The 15,470-nt window shown below is 39.3% G+C and overlaps 1 protein-coding gene across 3 annotated transcripts in view; it reads right to left on the bottom strand.

Moving 5' to 3' along the window:
- The window catches only part of NDST4 (N-deacetylase and N-sulfotransferase 4), a 108,153-nt gene that overhangs the window by 14,338 nt on the left and 78,345 nt on the right, over positions 1–15,470 (bottom strand). For all 3 annotated transcript variants that reach the window (XR_012633485.1, XM_074903909.1, XM_074903910.1), the window contains 4 exons: positions 5,331–5,513; positions 3,469–3,565; positions 2,243–2,366; positions 506–680 (listed from right to left, as the gene is read on the bottom strand). Coding sequence is in view for 2 of the 3 variants with exons in the window: in XM_074903909.1 (XP_074760010.1) it covers positions 506–680; positions 2,243–2,366; positions 3,469–3,565; positions 5,331–5,513 (579 nt within the window). In the remaining variant the exon portion in view is untranslated. The remainder of the gene's footprint in view (positions 1–505; positions 681–2,242; positions 2,367–3,468; positions 3,566–5,330; positions 5,514–15,470) is intronic.

Below are 15,470 nucleotides of genomic sequence, written 5' to 3'. Positions count from 1 at the left end.
TTCCAAGGAGGATAAAAAAAAACCAAAAAACAAACCAACTCTCCAGACACAGGTTTTTTTAACTCCTTGGAAACTTTAAAAGATGCTGCATACATTTGTACACCACTGCATATTGCTCAGCTTACATGTTGAAGGATGGGATGAGGTACCAGATTCTCAGCATCAAGAGCTCTGATTTTCTAGCTAGGCCATGCTCATTTTCCCCTGTGTATCTCTCTGGACGAGGAGCACTGCTTTTCCTCTATGCAGTGTCAGCTGTAATTGAGATTAAACTGTTTGTTTACAGCTGGTGGCAGCTCTGTGCTGAGAAGTTTCATCATTTATGACACTGGTGTCACAGGTGCCAACTGCAAAAGCTGGCATTCAGCATCCTTCCCACTTCTACATGGTGAAAATGCTTTGCAATAAATCCCATTCTTGCTCAAGGACACAAATTCCCACTGATGCTGGGCATTATCCCCTGCCATTGATTTCACTGGCTGTTTCTCAAAGGCAAGGTCCATACCTGGTACCAGGAATACGCCCGATCGGATGGGTCAATAAGGATGGTAATGATCTTGGCCTTGGGGATGAGGGAAGCAGCTCGCTTAGGAGCTTCCTCAGAATGGAAATAGTTGGCACTCTTCTCAAAGAGGAGGTCAGTGGTGATGTTGGAAGGAGTGGGGAAGAAATCCATGTACCTGTGAGGTGAAGAAGAATTAACAGTATCACAAAAGGGTCATATCTCTGTGCTTCCCATTTCATGGTAGGTGAAAAGGTGAAGTTTCAGACATAATTCTCAAGAAGCAAAATTGAATTTCTCAGCTCACTCAAGAACTGGAAAAGAGTCTTGGCTCTTACATGGTACTGGTAATAGCTAAAGCCTCCATGAAGTCAGGTAATTAGATTTTTCCTTTGATGGGTGGTATTTTTGCTGATAAGTTCAATGTCAAAAGGATATCTTTTACCACTTTGGAGTGACTTCAGTTGTAGCTGCAGAAAAAAATGGGAAAACCTTCAAAATGCCAACCATTTACTTTTAATATTGTTGAAATATTTCATTTTGGAACGGACAAATCTTTTAGATGTTTTCAGAACGTAAGATTTGAATTTTGGTTTTGGATGGTCTTCTCCACTTAAAATTGATTGGAAGTAAAATTAAGTAAAACAGAAGGTTCAACTGAGAGGGTGAAGAATTCAAATGAAGCAAATGCTGAAATTGTTTTGGAGGCATTTTTTGGTCCCTTTAGTTTTTCTGAGCAGTCCAGGAACTTCCAGTTTTGGTGGGACTTTTTTTGGTGTTCTTTCTATGGAAAGGAAGTATGTGGGGCTTCACCCTGCACATAGGTCCCTACCGACACTTGAACCTGCAGGCTGATTTTAGTGAAACATAGCAGAAATCCTCTCTGAGAGGGCAGCCTCTTCCACTACATGTTGTGCAAAGGGCTGCAGGGAGAGCCACCTCCATCACCGTTCCTTCTTCTCTGAGAGTATTACACCACGTACTCTACAATAGCCATGGCTGACCTTGTTCTTTATGCAGTATGGAAAAACAAATGCCAATCATTTCTTTCCATTTATTTTTCATGACACCTTGAACTGAGAAGATCACCTCGTAGTTACGGGGACAACCTGCTTTTATCAGGCAGCCTTGCTTGCTCCGCACTCTCTCCATGCCATACACAGGCAAGGAAAACCACTCAAGATTAATGTGTTTCTGCGTAGTGTGGTGTTTGTCTTATATTTCAGTTTTCACACAAGGATGAGAACTGCTGTTCCCTGTGGAAATTAAAGCCTTACAAAAATGCTTTTCTTAAGCAAAAATAGTAAAAGCAGTATTTAAAATTGTGATAGGAACACCAGCTGAAATGCTCTACAGTGCGTTTTTTTTTTCTTAGGAAGAGACAAATTGAATCTTACTTCTTGAAAAGCTGCTTTTGAAGAAAAAGAGTACAATTCAGTATAGAAGTTGTTATGAAAAGACAGAGATGCTATTCAGCATGAAGACAGACATCACAAATGAGCTGGCTATTATATTCATTTGTGAAAAAAATAAGAAAATTGTTACTGTAATATCTAAACAAAATTAAGGACTTGATTAAATGTCCCATCATTACAAATTACTTTCTCTTTCTGTCTGATAATGCCAAGCATAACAAATTTATCCAGTAATTATATCAATGTCATACATGCTTCTGTAATTGTTCCATTGTAATTTACCATGTATTAGTAATGAATACTTCTTTTTTATTATTCTTCTTACCAGTCAATTCCCTTGTGATAGTTGTTTCCATTGAAGAACTGAACTTCTTCAAAAGTTTTTGGACTTGGGAGATTACTGATAATGGAAGGATGCATCAAAAGAAATAAATAAAGCGCTGTTGTTCCTACGACAACAAAAAGAGATGCCATTAAGAAACAGAAAAAAACCCCTTTGACTTTATTCATTCAAGAAAGTACTTTAAATCAATGCACACTGAAATATACAGGAAAATGAGACTACCTTTTATAAGAAAGTTGACTATTGATGAAAGGCCTATGTAAGCACAGGGGGTTTTCAGAGGGAGGGGGGAATATGTGCAGACTTCTCTGCTCATCAAAATTTTCCCATTTCCAAACTCTGAAATCTGCTCTCTGATGCAAGCATGATGTTATTGTCAATGACATTGCTTGCTTGACTCTGTTTTTAAACTATTGATGTTGCACAGAACTTTTCAAAAGTACTAATTGTGGGATTATGCTTTTCTTGCTTCCAGAACTGCACTTTTGTCCTCTGTGGATTTTTCCTGGGGGTCTAATATTGAGGAACAAATCATCTATTTCAATAACTAACCTGTATGTGATAAGTATGCTTTAAAATACCAGTAACAGTATTTTCTTGTTATTTGTTTGGCAAAACCAACTGGAAATGATAAACAGTGGTAAACTAAATTTTGGAAAATATGTCTTTAAACTTGCTATTCAGTGATTTCATGCTATGCAAGCTATCATTGAATCAATCAAGACCTGCTGTCTCTGTCACTGTCGCAGAAATTCTGTATGTCCTTGGATTACACATTTATTTCCCTGCCTCAGCATCCACTTTCTGTGATATGTCCACAACAGTAATAGCTGTCTTGAGAGTGGGAATATGTGGCTTCATTCAAATAATGCCCTGAGATCCTCAGAGGTCTGTAAGGTGGTATATTTATTGTCAATTAGGGTCTCAAATGATGTTGAAATAATTTGTCCAAGAAAATAATAACAATCTTAACACAGGGCAGCTTGACAGCTTGCAGGTTTTTGGTTTTTTTTGTGATGAATGAATGTGATTTTACTATACAAACAGTTGTCCTCTTCTGTTAACAGGAAAGGAGTTACTATCTGAATCCTATAGGGACTGGGAATGCACCGTCCCTATAGCAGGGAGTTGGGTTCTGTTTACAGGACAGAAATACACAGATACAAAACTGGGAGGCTAGCTTCTGTTACAAATTCTTTACTTCTTACCTGTTTTCTGGGGTCCTATGACAAGAAATTTGGGTAGGTGGTCACAAGTTTTGTCTCTGGACCAAATATCCCTGTGTCGTTTATCATCACATGGATTCTGAAGAAGAAAAAGCAGTTGTGTACATCATGCTGGGGGTATCCTAAATGTTTGCATGCATGTGAGTCTTTTCAGGATCTGAATGTTATACACTAATGCCAGAGCCTTACACTAAGTATTAAAATCCCACATTTCCTCATAAGAGTTTACACTTGACAGATATTTAGCACTGTGGTATGGATCCATGGAAGCATTTGGGTACACAGGAACCAAACTCCTGGGTATCCTTCAGGACGAATCCTTTCAGAGGTTCCAGTTAAGTCAGTAACGCTCCACAGCTGTGCAAATCCTGGAAGGATTGGTGTCAATATCCACACCCTGTGAGACTACTGTATTTCCTTCTCTCTGTTAGTCAGAGTCCATAAGCACATAGTTAGGCATGTATTTGGTCCCTTTGACTAAAATTCAATATTTATATAATGGTTTTGCATGACTGGGGATTAAGTTCAGTCATTAGAAAAAAAAAAAAAAAAAGAAAAGAGAAAGAAGAAAATAAGATTAAAACATTGATTTAATCAAGTTTCATATGAGGTTAAAATGGAAATCTCTATCTGAATATCTTCAAGGCATTACTTTCTTAGGTGACAAAATGGTTTCAGATGCATAAGACTTAGTGCCAATTTTAATTTACATAAGAACCCAAAAGAAGGACAAAATAGAAAGGTGGGATATTATTCATCTCCTTATCTTTCTACTACCTATGAATGCAAAAAAAACCCGTGTGAACAGAAGACTCCGCAGAAAAGGTTAGGACTGAGGGTTCTTTAAAGCAGTTGTCATATAGATACTGCTTTTGCATAATATTGGCTGGGTAATAGAAGATACAGTTTGCTAGTGAATAAAGTTAACAAATTATAATGAATATAATGAATAAAGTTAACAAAATATAATGGAGAAAATCATTAACTGGTGTGAATCACTGCAGTTCCACTAAACTCAGTTGAAATATTATAGATTTTTATTTCTTCTGCATCTGGGCCAAAAATAATAGGGAAATTTTCTGCTCCTTTTTGCCCGTGTAAGCCCAAAATAACTGCACAGATCTCCATGGTGTCACTCTGGATTTATGCCTGCATAGCCAAAAGCACAGTGTGGCACATCATATTCTGAATAAGAGAAGAGCCAAATATCTCTAACAATGATTAGGAAATTACAGTGTAGAGATTACAAGCAGCACTATTGTGCATTTGAAACAGAGATAGAAAATAGTCAGTCTGTGAAGAAACCCTTTTCCATTCTTAAAATAGCTGCCCATTCTGTGTTTGCTGCACTCCTGTCCTCCCTTTTCCTTGCTGTTTCATTGAAGGGGGTTCAGACGGTGGGAAATCCTCCTTGTAACTTCAGTGATCCTACATTAGTGATTCCCCATTAAGGGGTGCAATGAATCTGCATCGTTTACTTTGAGAGAGCTCTTGCTAACAGCTGGCTGTGGGCATCTTACTGATAGTGCAACACGATTAGTTGACACAATGTGATGCATCAGCAAAACTAGAGGCAGGAGGACAGGAAGGGAAGCTTTCTCTTGCATAAATAGCAATTAGGTGGTTTTACCGTGCCTAATTTATAATGAGTGGAAGCTAATCCATTTCTAATCAAAAGCAGTAGTGTCTCAAGAAAATTTAAATAATCTAAGAAGGCATGCAGTAAGAAATAACATCTGAATGTGAAGTGGGATTTTTATTTATTTTTTTTTATTTTTAACAGGAAAAGATTCTTATTTCAACAAGTGGATTGTAATTGGAGGAGGAAGAGGATGTGACATTACCTGCCAAAGAGGGTCCATCTGCTCCGGAAAGAGCTCAAAGTACTTCTGAGCCAGCTGAACTGGGGGCAGTGTCTGCAGTTTCAGGTTAGTCGAGCTCTTAACAAAGTTGGCCAGGTTTGCAAAGGTGTATAAGCCCAGGCGGTCATTTCCATAATTAGACAAATGTGTCATGAAGATGCTGATCTGGGAGGCAAGAGAAACCTTTCAGTTGCCAGACATCAGGAGATGGCATCAGGAGATGGCTGGAAGGACAGGCACAGGGGCTCCCAGGAGCTTTGCCAAACCCTTTCTTCCTCACCCAAAACCAAAAGAAGATGATTAAAATGTCAAACTAGTTGCACTTCCTAGCCCCTCTGTGAGGGTCAGATCACCAAACTTGTCACGTATGCACCCATTTCTTTAAAATCCCCCTTCTTATCTGAAGGGATGTATCACTCACAGGCTCCCCATGCACTGGCATTCAAGAGATGCTTTCAGAGATTTTTTTTTAATCTTCTGGTTTGCCTTTTTTTTACAAACAACATAAAATTTGCTTCTTGCATGACTCCTGCTTACTTCATTGTTCTTCATCCCAGGGCAGGTGTCTGGGAGGCACTGACAGACATGACCCTTGATTAGGAGTCCCCAGCACCCTGACACCTCTGTGGGAGACAGCTTTCCACTTCTCAAACATGTAGACAAAGCTTAATTTCTGGGCTATTATTTATGGAATTAACATGAAAATTCTGGCTAATATGCTGTCTCCTCCAAATGCAGGGTTGGCTAGTTTGTTTAAAGTGGCATGGCTGTTAAGTAGGTGAATAAATTCTGAAATATAATAATTTCAAGCCTTGGTGAATGATGATATCTCAGCTAAATATTACTGACATTGTTTCCTCCTTAAAGCTGATATAAATTCTGCCTTTTTATCAGCCTTACTATGGTTCTCCTTTACATGGCCACTGCTTTGTAGATCTTGCAATTTCTTTCAGAGAGATAAAGAGAATTTGTAAGCATAATGTGAAGAATATATTTCCCAGTATTTGCTTTACATGAGGTGATTAAACTCAGTTTCATGGCTGCAAAGCCTGGTTTATCTGTGATTATCAGTATTTATTTTATGAAGATTCTGTCAAACTGAGTACTGGTACTTGACTCTTTTACTCAGTACACTGTCCTAAGATAGGATGCACAATGACCATGGAATTTAATTATACTCTTATCAAGAAATAACATACTAATGGTAACTGAACAGTGTATATTTTTCATCTTTTTCATCACCATCTCTGAAGTTGACAATCAACATCCAGCAGATTGCAAAAAATACAGATTAACTGACACAACCATAGCAATTAAACAGAGCAGCATGTCAGGCAGTGCACTTCTTAATAATGACATCATGCTTCAAGGAGGCTTTGACATCAAGTAAAAAATTAGAAGTATAAAGTTGGTTAGTTACAGTGAACTCCAGAATATGGTGGTGTGCAGTTTAGCAGCTTGCTGTCCTGCCTTAATGCAGGAAATTTCTGGAAAAGGAAAATAAAGCATCAGCTTTGTGAAGACCATGGACAATAATCCATTCACCTTCAGGCTGGACCAGGTTCAGAAAAAGAACATAGGCTCAGCACTCTATCTCCTAGCCTTTTTGTGCCTGGCTTCAGTTAGGCAGCTGGTTTGTAAAGCCTCAGGAGGGCTTGGCGCTTGAAGACTGGCATGAGCAATAGCCAGTCTGCTCAGCTACTCGCGTTGCCTGCACGACCCTGCTTGGGCACAGGTCTACAGGCAGGGGTGGGGGTATAAGCAATGCATATTTTGGGGTCTGAAGCACCTGACTCTGAAGAGATTCGCAGTGAGGACACCTGATTCACAGGTAAATTGCTTGCTTTGCAGATACCTATATCCAGGTGAGTCTCTTTTTGGATGATTAGGAATGGGAACTGACAGGACAGCTCAGGTCTGGGTGTGAGTCCGTAAAGTGATGTGCAGACAGGAGAGAGGAGGCAGCATGTGCACCTTCCTCCTGAGAGTTACAGCAGGAAGCCTGTGTCTCCAGCACCTTGGGAGCATGCTCAGGTCAGTAAGCTTTTCTGCCCTACCCCATGTGTCTTGAGGGAAGTTGGATGTAGTTTGAGTGATACCTCGCGCAACCCAGGGTTAATGTTTAGGCTGAAGTCCTTCAAATCCTGAAGTATACATTGGAGATGTCAAGGTTTATGCTGTCCTTGCCAGGGGTAGGCTGTGGCTAGGAAACTAGAGGGGCTGTCCTGGCACTCTAGTCCCTGAGTTAGAGCCCTGGAAACAAGTGTCTCATCTGGGTGGCAACCAGGCTTCCTAGCAGGTAAACTGGTGGGAAGTGCTGAATCTCAAAACTCAGGACCTTCAAAACTAAAGTAAGTGCAAAACTCTCAGGTGAAGATTGTTATCACAATTCTCAAGAATATTGTTATCACTGATCTGCGTGGCTTGATCCTGCTGACTGTGACAAGCTTTCCAAAACAAACTGCTGCTACCACCTGAAGATTAAGTTTGTCCTTCAGTACGTTGCTGCTTTGTGGTCCCAGGCTTGAGGTCTAGCAGAAGAACGTGCTGCTGACAAAAATACTGTGTCTGTAGCATACCATACTGTCCTGACCTTCAAATTAACCTCAGAATAAAAAGCCACAAGTTTTCCCTTTGCACCATCTTGCTCTGCCAACATGGTGATTCTTTAAGCCTCAGCCTACAATGTTTAAAAACATATCCATTAGTTTATTAAATTATTGATAGGGCTTTTAGTACTTCTATAAGGTGAAGATGGATGAAACTTAGGAGAAAGTGTCCCTTATGGCCCATGTGCAGTGTTTTTGCACTGTGCCCACTTTTTTCCACAAAAGGTATTTTATTCTTCACTTCTGTTCCGAGCAGCAAATATTGGAGACTGTACAAGAACTTTTTCTGTTGTCTTGACTTTGCAGATTTCAGTGCCTATACATTTTATGGCTGAAAGCATTTGACATAACTGGAGTGAACACTAAAATTGCCCTGAACTTTGTGCATGTCTGTAGGTAGTACCCCAGAAACTTATAAGCAAGGTAATGAATCTTCTCTGGGTTTCCAGTCTACTGATCTTCTTCCCCCTGTCCCTCCCAGGCCCCTAGTCCCACCAAACACAGAACACAAACATATCCCTTCTACTTTAGAGTTCAGCTTCTCAAAATGTGACAAGTGTTTTCTGCAAAGTATTTTGAAATGATGAAAAGGAAAACACTTATATGTAATGTTGATAGAGAATATAATCTTGTCTCTAAAGTGTTTTTTGATAAGTTCTAGAGGGTCTGTCAATGACATTTAATAATACTGCAGCAAATAAAGTATGCAAGTAAATCTTCTTGCTCTTTTTGCCTTCTTTTTAATACTTGAATTTGAATGAGATTTTTAAATGTAAAAAGGTACTTATAGGAGATGGATATTAGCTTATTTTGAGAGTTTAATTAGGCTGTAGTCCAGTTGAAAAGATTCAATTGATCACACTTTATGGAGTCAAAAGATCTTGGACACCTCTCTTGACTTCTTTTGTTCCATTGATCTTTTCTGAAGTGAAAAACCCCCAAATATGATACATTACACATGGGATAAAACTGTATCAAATTATTTGCTGTCCACCTCCAAATCAGCTGAGACAAAGGGAGGTAAGTATTAATTGTTCATGTGTATATCATGGATGGACACACAAGTTTGTTTTCATGCTGATGCTTCAATCCACAGAAAATGCAATAGTCTAGAAATGTGCTGAGCCAGCATAATGCTGATGTGTGAATTGAGTCTGGTGCTGGGATACACAATTGTGTCTCACCACTTTCCTGTGCTGTTTTGGTGGACCCAAAAATGCTTCAGGACCAGCCTGGAGGAGTGAGGAAACTAGTGAAAAACAAGGACCATGCCCTCCTGCAGTGCTCTGAGCAGAACTGGTGAATAAAGGAGAGCTGTTTTCATACTCTGTATAACAAAAAGAAAGCTGCAGCACACAGAATGATGTTAACCAGCAGGAAGCACTTCATCAAGGTAGGGAAAATCCTTTTAGGAGGGAGGCAGGATGCCACTCTGTGCAACGGTGTGGTACAAAGGCAATAAATTGTTTCAAATTCCTGAAGCTGGGGAAAGGCCTCTGGCTGCATTGCACCACTCTAAAGGTTAAGCTAGCATAAGTGATGTGTGTTACAGAAATGTGCAAGATGCACTGAGTAAAACCCATTGCTGTCACTATACAATCTGTAGCCAACACGCTATGGGAAATGAGGTCTGTTGTGTGTTACTTTGGCACTGGTCATGTTTGGCCATTGGTGCCAGAACAGACACTTTGCAGAACAGCAGTGTTCAAATGATGCTGTAGCTTGTACTGATGCAGTATCTTATTAGCTTTGGCAATTTATCTTTTCTTTTGTCCCTATCACTGTGATCACTCGTATTTTGAAAAGTGCAAAGGGGAAAGAACGCTGAAGGAGTAGGTAGGAAAGCTTTCTTTTTGCTTTCTTCTCTCTTTCTGCCATCCACCCTCTGATCCGGATCTCAGTCACTGTCTCCCTCTCACACTCTGTAATGTTTTTTGCAAAACCTCTTTCCCTTTTCTACAGCCAGGTTCCTTTTGCTACAGAAACACTGGTTTTAATTACTCTTTTCCCCCTCATTTTATTGTAAAAAACATCTACAGATTTTATCTATGACTTTCAAAGACTTGCACAAAATAGAGAATTCTGAGATCTACATTTTGCTGGTGACAAAACCGAGGCACAGAGGGATGGTGTGATCTGTAAAGAATTAATCTCCTGTGGAGGACCCTGCTGCTGGGCTGGTCTACTCTCTCTAGGATGACCTATGCAGTGCTTCCAGGAGCATCTTATTTGTATCTGTATTAAATGGGAATGGAGAGCTGTGGCCCACAGACTGTGGAAATTGTGATTTTACTATTGTAATGGGCTTTTTTCTCCTTGTTTCTGTTGCCTTATGTTGTATTAACATTTCAGAGATGTCCACAATGGTCTGAAATTTCTCATTTCAAAAGAAAGTGCGTGAGGAAACAGGGGTCCTAAATTTCTCATACCACCTGTGCAGTTAATATGCATTCTGATTGATAAATCATATTACGTCCATTAGGCTGGATGGGAAGAGAGAAAGAATCCAACAGAAGCTATATCCTGCATCTGACTATTTACCAACTTCCCTGCTCCTAAACCATAATATTTAGTTAGTGACTTATTAACAAAGCTGAACTGATCATACCTATGATATGAGATTGTTTGTAAACTAATAACAGCATCACAACATCATTTTACTATCTGGTTCTTGTTTCCAGGGATTTTTAAAATCAGTTATATCCAGAAATTATATACAGCATATTCTCTATATGTAATGTTTGTATATACATGCTTGTGTTATATACATAAAATGAAACCTAGGTTAGCTAGTAGAGAAAAATAAAAGGGCTTGTTTCAAAATTATTGGAATATAAACCATGCTAGATCTACCTGAAGTGCCCCGAAACTGCATTCGGTACTCAGTTAGTGCACTTTCTTCAGATGCACAGCACTATGTACCTGTTAATGCAGAATATAGAGGTTTATTTTCTCCTGTAAGTGCCAAACTCAGTACAGTCTTAACTAAAAGCACTCATTTTTGGATGAAGGTTAGCTACCTGTCTCTGGAGGGCGCTAGGATGCTAGTCTACTCTAAGACCTGAAATCTTACTTGTCTTTTTTGGGGGAGGATCATCTCAGAGAACTGCAAACTGCTGTAGATCCTGCAGTGTGGACACAGATTTAAAGAGAAGTTTGCAAAAAGTGTGCAATTCTAGTGGGATTATCAGACTGGCTAGGTGACTCACATTGTGCTATCAGTGGCCAGGTAGCTATGAAGATCCCCTTAGCCACTTAGCTATGCTTTCAGAAGCTTAAATTCCTCACTATATGTAATCACCAGGAATGCAAATATCCTGAAGGTCCAAAGGTGACTTCTAAAACCAGGGCATGTTTGCTTTTAAAATTCTATTTTAAAATTTTAACATGCAGCTTTGAGTGCAGGAGTGTTTGATGCTTTACTTCAAATATATGCTTTTGGATGACTGAGAGTAAGTCCCACCCTCAGCTGGTGCGAATCCCTCCAGCCTGAGCAAAATCTGCAGTTGTGTTGATTTGTACAGAAGCTGATATTAAATAAGGCTGCTGCTTCTGTGTTCCCCAGGAGCCCATGCTTCATAGCCACCAATACCCTTGCCTTCTATCCCAGTGAATTAAAACAATTATGAAATCAGCAAAAAGCTTCTGGTTTCTTCTTGAGAATAGCATATGCCTACATGTTAGAACAGGAATTCCTGGAAAAAGGACTGTTAGTGCCCCAGCTTCCATCTGAAGTGTAATCCAACCAATCTCACTGGTGTACCTGACCAGTGCCAAGGAGGGCTATCCAATATTGGGAATCAAATATTGGCTGATACCTTTATGTTGGTATTTGAAACTATGCTTATCCATCGATCTAGCACTTGCAATGAAAAAATCAATTGCAAAACTTATGTATAAATGTGCTCCACCTTGTCCTCTCAGCCGTTCCATATTTAAATAGGATCAATATTCCCCTTTAGGTCCTTTCCTCCTGCTCATCATTTGTCCTGACCCCATTGCTGGAAAGCCCAGGAACAGAGATAGGTCTTGAGTGTGAATCCTGCTCCTCTAAGAGGAACTTGTTGTTCACTGTCTTTAACAACTTGTTTCCCAGCTTCTGCAGCTCTTAAATAAAATTTGCAAGAAGGGAGGAATTAATGCATGCAAAATAAACCAGGGGTATAGCTCAACCTTGTGCAACACAAAGACGTGTTGGGAAATATATAGTGCAGGCATCCTGCTGTAGAAATGTGGTAGCATATTTACTGCTCTTCTCTGCTCCTCTCTTGCATGAATATTTCCCAGAAAAAAATGAATTTTGCTATTCCATTTTTTTCCATTGTGTTCAGAAAATGTTGTACAGTTGCTCCAAGAGCAAACTCTCATAATTGGATCTAGATGGCAGCATGTTGTATTTCTGAATGTGTAAATGGGATGTCATGGCTGAGAAATGCAAAACTGTCAAGTGTCCATTTACTAATACCAAGTAGCTCTATGCTAGGCTGACCACAGAAATACCTCTTTCAGTTTCAAGTGTTTAATATATTTCACATCCTGACAGCCTCCTATTACGGATTACAGACTTTTCTTATACCTTATGAGCCAGAGCCCCATTCACTGATAATGAATCCCAGAACACTCGGGCCCTTAATGCAGCTGTTTGTGCAGCAGCACAAAAAGGAAGCTGGGAGTGAGATTTGTGTTGACAAAGCACTAATTTTAATAATGACAAATTGTTTCTCTAGAATTCAGCACTATTCTTATTCATGATCCTTCTGCTATTGAGGCAAAATCATTTATAGGCCTGAAAACCGCTTTTTTTACTTTTACTCTATTTCCACTCTGCACATCTCTTTATATTTTAGCATTCTTGACAGGATAATCAAATATTTTCCAAACATGATATCTTTAAAGCAAGCAACAAAGGCAGTGTTAGGAAAGACACATTTTTGTCTTTGATTGAAGGGGAAACAAAAACATTGAATGGCTTTTTATTTCCCATGCTTATATTCATTACAGTGTCTGTATTCCACCCAAAGTGCTCCCAGAGATGGGAGGGGATGCTGCTGTCGATCAGTGGTGGTACACGGCCTTGGGACGCCTATACAAATGCTGTGATGTATCTATGTTGTTATAACATTCCTTATTCAAAGAACAAAACAGTTTTTCATTTATCCAGGAACGCTTTCTACTTTTCCATTATTTAGTTGCTATGATTAAATGAATTCTTTATTATTGACAGAAAAATCCTGTATGTTGTTCCTTTCCCTATGAGAATAAAGTTGTTACTTTTGGTTTTTATCTTTTAGCATCTACCTGTCTCACTTCTAAAATAACGGCTAAATCATAACCACATTCCAACACAACAACTTTTTCCTGTGTTATATACATCTTTGATATCCCTGACGCATGGGGTCCTAGAAGAAGAAATCTAGCTAGAAGGTTCCACTCCATTAGTTATATATATATATATATATATATTTAAAGCCTGCAATTAAGAAAAGTGAGTTTGTTTTTACTGTTAGGGCATGCTTTCAGAGTCTGTGAAAAAATAACTGTTGCTGTTGATAATTTTATGAAATCAATGCATAGCTGCATTAGGGTGGAAAAACTAAATGGATTTTTTAATGTCTGTTCATTTGTCACACTTGTATAAATGATCAACAGTACATCTAATTGTGGCCAAAGTTTAATGAATTCTGCACAAATGTGGTGATACCAGTCACATCTGTGGGCCTCATGAAGTTTTTGCAGAAGTCGAGCAATTCAATCCTTCTGTTATAAGCTAATATTTGCATTTTTAAGTGAAATTCATGATACAGGAATTTGGTTTGTTGCCATCTCTGTTTTCTCACTGAAAAGACTTTCTTAGACTATAAAATTCCTCTTTATTATTTGGTTCAGACTCAAGAATAAACCCAACTTCAAGTTACACAAATGAACCAGATGAAAATGGATTTTGGTACTATTGTCTTGTCAGATTTGTACACCAACTATTTCTGACAGAATAATAAACTATCATCAAAGAAACAGCTCTGAGAAGTCTCAGATGGTTTTGGTCTTCAGTTTTCAAAGATGATTAAAGAAGTTTGTATAAGGAGATAGCTATCAATAACCCATTTCCCTGACAGTCTATGTTGCATGCTCTTTGTTAACTTCTATCAAGCAATTACAAAATACTGGTTGAGGCTGTTAACCTCTTTAGTCATAATCCTCTGTAGATAGAAAACAGTTCAGCTTCAGTTATTTTGTGCCAATGAATAATATGAGTATTCCTAGGCATTGGTTTATGATACCAAATTACATCCCACTCTGGCTGCATCTACAGAAAATTATGACACTTTTTCTAATGCTGCACTGAAATAACAATAGCTCTCCCTTACTGTTCTTAATATTGCAAATATTGTTCTGACAGTACTGCCATTGCAGCAAGGAGGGCTGGCTTGAGCTAGGACGTGAATGACCACCATGAGTCAGTGTTAATTCAAGGTCCTCTGCAGTGCCTTTGAGTGGTGCAACATAGGTAGTGCCTATGTAGTGCTGTCTTACAAGCCTTGTATTTATCACAGCATGGAAAAATGCAAAAATAATTATAAATAATACCCTGTACCTCTCCTGTATACATGGGCAAAGTAAAATTTTTGCATTTGGGTCTGTGGGAGTGTATTAATAACAGCACTGATCATTTAGGCCCCTTACTACAAGAAGGATATTGAATTACTCAAGTGTGTCCAAAGAAGAGCAATGAAGCTGGTGAAGGGTCTATGGCACAAGTCCTGTAAGAAGCAGCTGAGGGAACTGGGATTGTTTAGTCTGAAGAAAAGGAGGCTGAGGGGAGACCTAATCACTCTCTACAACTACCTGAAAGGAGATTGTATTGAGGTGGGTATCAGTCTTTTCTCCCAAGTTGCAAGAGGAAATAGCCTCAAGTTGCACCAAAGAAAGTTTAGATTGGATATTAGGAAAAATTTCTTCACTGGAAGGGTTGTCAAGTACTGGAACAGGCTGCCCAGCGAAGTGGTTGAGTCACTGTCCCTGGAAGTATTTAAAATACATGTAGATATGGTGCTTAGGGACATGGTTTAGTGGTCAACTTGACAGCATTGGGTTTATGATTGGACTTGGTGATCTTAAAGGTCTTTTTCAACCTAAATGACTCTATGGAAGTATGCTTCTAAGATCCAAGAAGGAACAGATACACCACCTGGAAGAGAGGGGGGTACATGGAGCACTTAAAAGAAGTATTATGGCTGTCTGCTTTTTAGGACTAGTATGTCCAATGCAGCAGACTGTCTTATCCTTGGCACTGCATCTTTTTGCTGAATCTTGGGTCCAGGTGAATGCTGGATCTGAACCTTCCCATGGGGATCACAGGGGGATGGTGCTAGTTAGTGTTGCTGAGCAGCCATGAGGAGCAGGGGGGAAAAAGCCCTGGGTCAGACCTGTTCTTCATGCAGGAGAGAAGGCTCCCATGGCCTGGGGATGGGAGTCAGCCCCACATTTAAGGGTTGAATGTTGCAGCTTAAGAAAG

Source organism: Athene noctua, chromosome 4, assembly GCF_965140245.1.
Source record: "Athene noctua chromosome 4, bAthNoc1.hap1.1, whole genome shotgun sequence".
In the NCBI taxonomy this organism is placed as follows: Eukaryota; Metazoa; Chordata; class Aves; order Strigiformes; family Strigidae; genus Athene; species Athene noctua.
Note: the sequence above shows the minus strand (reverse complement) of the source record. Positions and strands in the feature narration are given on the sequence as shown.